Source organism: Vespa mandarinia, chromosome 15, assembly GCF_050613455.1.
Source record: "Vespa mandarinia isolate Hongniang chromosome 15, ASM5061345v1, whole genome shotgun sequence".
NCBI classification, from domain to species: Eukaryota; Metazoa; Arthropoda; class Insecta; order Hymenoptera; family Vespidae; genus Vespa; species Vespa mandarinia.
In genome coordinates, this window is record NC_140824.1 from 2,935,001 (window position 1) to 2,942,500 (window position 7,500).

Here is a 7,500-nt window from a genome sequence, read left to right on the forward strand (position 1 = left end):
TAACAATAAGATATTCATATAGGTAAGATAAAATAATTTTATTGCGCTATAAGAACTCGAATTATTATTTTAAAATTAATAAATAATAATTAAATAAATCATATATAAATATATATATATATATATGTCTTATCATAGGATTATTATTAGTGTTAGTAAAAATTTGATCGTTAATAGAATAAAATATTGCTCAACGTTGTAGAATAGTGCAATGTTCTTTTTTCTTTGTCTCTTTCTTGTTTTTTTTTTTTTTTTTTTTTCTTTTTCTCTCTTATTTTTCTTGCATTTTTCATTAGAAGATCATAGGGCACACATGAATATCGAATTTCACTCGTACTTCATACTTAATCACTCGAATCCAAATTCGGTCCTATATAGATTCGTTGTATCGTCGAAAATTATTATTTCAGCAACAACAAACACTTTTGTCTATGTCCATTGAGAAAATTGCGATGACTTGGTCGGACGTACGTGAAAGTAAGAAGTATAACGATGACGTTGATTTATCTCGCTTTCAGTAAAATCTCGGGGAATTTTATAATTTTTTTTCTTTTCTTTTTTTTCTTCTATCTCTCTCTCTTTTTTTTTTCTTTTTTTTTTTTTTTTTAATAATGGAATCAGAAGACAGGGGTGGGACAACGTTATAGATGTCACCGTTGTGAGATTTTTCGAATAGTTTTGGTACATCGACGAGTCCTCATTGCAACAGGCCACTTCTATCATAACTGACAGATCTAAAGGCATCCTCAACGAGATCGGTGAGACATCTGACTGCTTGTAAAAGTGCTGCCAATAGAAGAGACAAGGACAACGATATCAATTTGCTAGGTACCAATGCATTTTCCGATTGATTTTGCGTTCTTCCAGAAGCCTTTTTTCTCTTTTTTTTCTCACAACCCTTTCCACCAGTCGAATCCTTTTCATGAATTCTTTCCATCGACAATGATATCCTTTTCGATTTGATCGGTGATCTATCACGAGAACGTGACCTCTCTATATCAATCGATTCCGTCGAGGTTTTAGTTGATTTTTTGTTATAATCCGGTATCGATATAGTCGATCTACGATGGGAGACCATACTTTCGATTTTTTTACGAAAATCTTCGGTTTTATCGTCAAATCCGATCAAACGATTTTCGTTCGAAAATCTTCTTTTTCTTCTTTCTTTATTCTTTTTACTTTGTTCACCTCGACCGGATGAAGTTGATCTATCACGACGTGTCTGTAAAGTACCATCTGATTTGGCTTTGTCCTTAGCTTTTAACAATCGATTGCTTTTGTGTTCGAAGAAAATATTTTCTAATGATTTCTTGATATAATTGTCTCTCAATTCTGTCTCCTTGAACGATGGATTTTCATCAAGAGAATTTGTCCTCGTATGACATTTATCCTGACAATGTATTTTCTTTTCCAAATAGGAATTATTTAAATTGTAATCAACGGTAGGATCTTCGGGTTCTGACCAACAGAGCCTAATGTTTTCTTTATTTTCATCGAGAACTGTACGTCTAGATGGTGTCTTTCCTAAACTGTTTAAAACAAAATTCACGGCTTTGGCCGAATCATTTGTTAAATTCGTTTCTAATGTTTCATTTTTGAGATCAGCGTTTTCATTCACCCAATCGTTATTTGTTTGATCGTCGATCGATTTCGATTGATTATTTTCATCTTGATTAGCGGTGTCCGAGGATTCTTCGTTGGAACCACCGAAAGGACATGGATTTGCGTCACCATCTTCATCATCGTCGTCCTTTACTGTTAATTTTTCTTCCATCCAAGCTTCCTCCTCTTCATCTTCTTCATCCTCTTCCTCATCCTCGTCCTCATCCTCGTCGGATTCTAACGACAAAGATTTGTTTCTTTTTATAACCGGTACGATACTATCGGTATAAAGAAGGTCTTGCATTTCGTAAAGGCTTCTCTCGATACTTGGACTTTTATAAAGAAGATTTCTTAATTCCGGTAAGTCTAAGTCCTGAACGTGAAGTAAATTTTGTTCGATGTTCAAGAGACTCTCCTCGATCTGTACCAAACATTGTTCGATGTCACACGTAGCATCCTCAGACTCGTTTTCTAATTTCTTCGATACCGAAGATTTTCTTGAATCTTTCGATTTATCACTTTTATCTTCTCCCTCGTCCCTGGTACCTTGATTTTTTTCTAATTTATCTTTCCAAGATTCAATAGGCCATTCGTGTGGATGAATACCTTGATGTTGCGTCTGGCTATCGTAAAATACTCGATAGTTACTATGACTATTTGCTATTTCATAATTAACGTCAGTTTTAGCATTCCATAATAAAAGACGTTCCGTTTCTAATCTCCCGCTACAGCTATGTCCTCTAATATCAAATGGATTATGATCGCCGTGACTATTTGCTATAGCATAATTATCATCTTCTTGACGACGACGACGATCCTCAGCTTCTTTTTTAGCAGAAATTTCAGAAAACAATCTTGAATATTCATTATGACTGCTAGACTCTCGATAAGCATTGCCATGACTATTGGCAAGTGGATAAGTAGTACCAACATCGAGATCAGGGACAGCTCGTCCAATCCATGGTCCTTCAGCGAACATACTTGATTCATAATTACCATGACTGTCGGCGTCATCGCCAAAGTCAACGTCATCGAAATCGGGAAAATTTTTTTCTTCATGAATCACCGCCGATTCGACACAACCATCATCGATTAGGATATAACCATCAAGGACATTCTCATCCAAGTCGATCCAACGACGAGTATCGTCTTCTTGAGAAACGTTTGTTTTTTCTTCACATTCCTTTTTTTTCTCCAATCCTTGACGACGTCGTTCTCTTATTGATGAATCGTGAACGTGTATTTGTACCGGGCAGAGGTCATCGGGTCTTCTCTCGTTAGGCGGTGTCGTTGCTATTAATGGGGCGACATCATCCAATAGAGCGTCCCTGTATTCTCGATATCTATATCCAGGACAAGGTGTATCTACTGGCGAATGAGAAAGCAAATTCACATAGACACCGGTACCTCTGCCGTTAAGGGATCAGGTGACTGTTGGACTATCTTGTTCTTGATATAACGGTGAAGCCTGACTTTCGTTCAGAACCTCGTTACTTGATCTTGAACGGTTGAAATTGCATATAATCTGGAACGAAATTTTAACTTTATCAGCCTTTAGAGATTTTCTTTCAAAGAATATCTTATGGAAAAATTTAGCCAAGTGAGATTCAACATAATAATGTTATATAAATAATAATGTTGAGATAACTCACTTGACTATGATAAATTTATACATTTCATTTTAATTCTTTGATATTTATGATAAATATATCACCTTTGGATGACTCATCCTAATGTCTTTAAATTCATCGGTGAACGTTAGGATATAAATACAAAATGCAATTGCACAGATCCATTCGGTGACAGTACTAGCAACGTGAAGTTCCCAACCACCGTCACCTTTATACCATTTTTGAGGATTCGTACCTATGGCAAGATTGTTAATTATCAATTAGATTAATTAATAATGTAAATTTTATTGGACGAACGAAATCTTATTATTTCTACATTCGAATCAACAGATTTGATAAATGTTTCAAGCTGACCTTTATATGCCAGACTAGCTAGGACTCCGGTTATGAATATAACGAAGAAGCAGAATGTGCAAAATGTTGATAGTGCCGTTCGAAGATGGGCCATTCTTAAAGAACATCCGAGCGGATGCAAGTAGAACGAACAAACAGCCTAATGAATGAAACGTTAATCTATCGTAAGAATTTATTATCAATAATATCAATAATTATATCATATGATAATAAATTTATACATTTAAATATATATCTTATTAAAAATAATTAATAATATTGGGAATTGCTTTCATAATAATTTCGTTAATAATATATATATATATATATATATATATACATTTAAATACATAAATATAATAATGAACAATTGTATGTCATAGAAATATTCATAATAATTTAAATTATTTAAATAATAATTAATAATTATTTAAATGTAAAATTAATGAGAAATAATTTGTTATTAAAATTGTTATAACGTTTGATTCATTGATATTTACCTGTGTCCAAAAATATGCGGTGCCACCGCCAAAACATAAAAATGCACCTATCATGTGAACAACGATGACCGATGTCTCTTGAAAATTTGCAACTATCGAAACACCTAGAGTAGTTGTTAGGCCAAGAATTAAGGCCCAATAATTCCATCTTGGTAGAGATGCCTGAAGACGAAATGCACTTGTACATTCCTTCACTTGAGAATATCTTATATAGATGACGAGGCACACTGTGGAAGTAAAGCAGAACAAATTACATATCCGTTTGATAATAAGCATGATATAACATGTTCTTTTCCTTTTTTTTTTTTTTTTTTTTTCTTTTTCCTACATACTTTCAAACTCTAGTTTTATATGTAATACTCACTGAGTGCAGCTATCATGTTCATAAATTGAGCAAATATGCAACTTTCTGGTGCTGAGGTAGCAACGTCGGAAATATAAGGAAATCCTGCTTCCACGTGATCAGATAATACAGCTATGACATATCTGAATATTAAATATCTTATCAGTACTTATTATATTCAATGAACAAATTAATCTCCATTGATATTTAAATTAGAAATTAAATAAATTATAAAACGTTTAATAAATCTTTTATCATTTATTTCTTTTTTTAACAGATTGCATAAGGATTAATTATTTATTATATTTACATTGTTATTAATTGAATTAATTGAACATTGATCGTTCATTTGTTTTCTTTTGAAAAATTATTTCATTTTTATTATAATTCTGGGGGTTTTTTTTTTTTTTTTTTTTTTTTTTTTAAATAATAATTTAATACTCACGTGAGAACGAACACCGCCGGCAAGGAAACGAATAGTATGATAGGTAAATAATGAAGATTAACAAGAAAATCGTTTTTGTCCATGTTCCTTTTTTCTTTCAACGTATCGGACCACCACCGTTCGTCGTCGATTCTTTCTTAGTTATCGACGACGACGTTGAACGTCGACGATCGGCGTTGTTTTCTTTGAGAATTGTATGTCGATGCATGCGCTGCCGATGCGCTCGTTCTAGATGAGATACGATCATTCGTGCTTCTTCCTTTTCTTTCACTACTACTACTATTACTACCACCACCACCACCACCAACACGACCACCACCTCCTTCTTCCTCTTCTTCTTCTTTTTCTTCTTCTTTTCACTTCTCTTCGCTGGCTGTCTCGTTTTTATCGTGATCATTAACTCGTTCGACGATCTTCCCAATCGTATTGCAATTGATCATATATAACGTCCGATTTAGCTGCCATTAATGTTCCTTTCCTTCCTATTTATTTATTTATTTATGTTATTTATGTTATTTTTTCATTTTCATTTTTTTCTTTTCTTTTTATTTTATCACGTAAGACAAATATAACAAGCGATTTTGTAATTCTTTCCGTAATTATTAATTAAGATTTATAAGATTATTAATTAAGATCTCTCTCTCTCTCTCTCTCTCTCTCTCTCTCTCTCTCTCTATCTATCTATCTCTATCTCTATTTTTTTTATTTTTTCTCGATACTTCTGATGTCAAATTATCAATTAAAAAAGAAGATTATTTTCTGAAGAAAATATTTCTAAAAAAGATTATATCGAACGTTATTATAATTATCACAAATTAATTATTTACTTTGAGTATTTTAATTAAGATATTCTCAATGAGACTTTTAATCAATAATAATCTTATCATTTTTGAAATGTATGAATGAACGATCATATTGAAATCGTTAGAATTAAATCGGATCGTTAAATGCACGTTGCATCAATTCGTTGCAGCCTTCTACTTTCACATTATCTATCTTCTGTAAACGCATGAATAGATAAATCTAGACCGTAGTATATAAAGTTCCATTTGATTACACGTGTCTAATGTGTTTAGACGTTTAAGAGAATTAAATAATTCAATAAAAATTAAAGAAAAAGAAAGAAAATAAAAGAGAATATAATAAACATTAGCACGTTTCCAATATGCAATTTAGTTTTCAATGATAATTAATATCTTTAGCGTATAATAAATTTATATACTATAATGTGGATTAAAAAATTATTATTTTTATCATGTCAATTGACAAAATCATTTTTCTATCACGTTTAAGAATATTTATATCGATTAACACATTGTCCATTATCATTATTATGCATACTTATTTCATTTACTTATATCAGAGATATGCACGTGATGTTATTTATCATTAATAGTTTCTTTTTATAAAATCCATACGTAATATATATATATATGTACATACATTTTTTTTTCCATAATATATCCACATGTTTCTTTCTAGTTTATAGCACGTAAAAGAATAAAGAGAGGCAGACAAATGATATATATATATATATATATATAAATTTATCTTTTTTTTTCATGACATAAGCATAAATACGTTTTTTTCTATAATAGTTCTTGGTACGTAGAAGATAAAGAGAGACATATAGATAATACATATATATATATATATATATATATATATATATATATATATAAAACAAGCAAGTACTCGAATGAATAACGTCATTTTATTCCCTTCTACGTCATCCCTAACGTAACATCGACCCTCCCTCTTACACACACACACACATATATATATATATACTTTATCGTATTACCGCGCTTTCTGGGATTCCTTCCCGTCTCGACATAACAAATGAGGAAGAAGAAAATATTTGAAAAAGTTCACTAATCGATGACGACTCGTACACGTGCGCCAGTCATGATCACGAAATTAAATATAATTGAGCCGTTTATTTTGAAAGTTGCCTAACTCCATTTGTCAATATTTTCCAGTTGATATAATAACATGTACAACTTTATCTTATTTATCAGTAAAGCATATCAGGTTGGTTATATTCCGAGCAAATACAATAATTCTTGACACATAAGTTTTCAGAGTTAGTTCAATAATTTAACCGTTTATTTTGAAAGTGGCCTAACTTCATTTATACTTAAATCAAGATATTTGACAAGAATAATGAGACAAGAATAATGAAACAAAATTATTAGAAGACGCAATTTTTAAAAGAGTAAAGAATTAAATATTATTTATATGTATATACATACATACATACATACGTACATATGTATGTGTATATATATATATATATATATATATACATTACGGAGGAAATAATTCATCGTCAACAAACTGCAGTGCAGGAAACGTGCAATTTTTCTCACGCGGGGGCGTTGGCCAGACACCATGAACAATTGAAAATATCCTTTGAAAGAGGGTCATGAGATTTTTCGAACATGACATTCTATATATACTTTTTATTTGTTCAAACGAAAGGAAAAAAAAGAAACAAAAAAAAAAAAAAAAGAGAAGAAAAAGAAGAAAAAGAAAAAGAAAAAAAAAAGAAAGAAACAAAAAAAAAAGGAATAGTACAGGAACTTTGCGGAAATATTTATAAATATGTAATAATCGACGTATTATCAATATATTACGTACCTT

At 31.3% G+C, this 7,500-nt stretch overlaps 1 protein-coding gene and 1 long non-coding RNA gene across 2 annotated transcripts in view; one reads left to right on the forward strand and one right to left on the reverse strand.

Moving 5' to 3' along the window:
- The window catches only part of LOC146872515 (uncharacterized), a 21,091-nt gene that overhangs the window by 5,082 nt on the left and 8,509 nt on the right, over nt 1-7,500 (forward strand). The gene's annotated exons all lie outside the window — the stretch shown is intronic.
- The window catches only part of LOC118444675 (DNA damage-regulated autophagy modulator protein 1-like), a 4,906-nt gene continuing 393 nt past the window's right edge, over nt 2,988-7,500 (reverse strand). Inside the window, exons 1-7 of the mRNA XM_085661441.1 lie at nt 7,498-7,500; nt 4,855-5,336; nt 4,431-4,552; nt 4,067-4,293; nt 3,588-3,726; nt 3,317-3,468; nt 2,988-3,127 (exon numbers count right to left, since the gene is read on the reverse strand). The exon at nt 7,498-7,500 is cut by the window's right edge and continues 393 nt beyond it. Coding sequence (XP_085517567.1) covers nt 3,026-3,127; nt 3,317-3,468; nt 3,588-3,726; nt 4,067-4,293; nt 4,431-4,552; nt 4,855-4,937 — 825 coding nt within the window. The 5' untranslated portion in view covers nt 4,938-5,336; nt 7,498-7,500 and the 3' untranslated portion in view covers nt 2,988-3,025. The remainder of the gene's footprint in view (nt 3,128-3,316; nt 3,469-3,587; nt 3,727-4,066; nt 4,294-4,430; nt 4,553-4,854; nt 5,337-7,497) is intronic.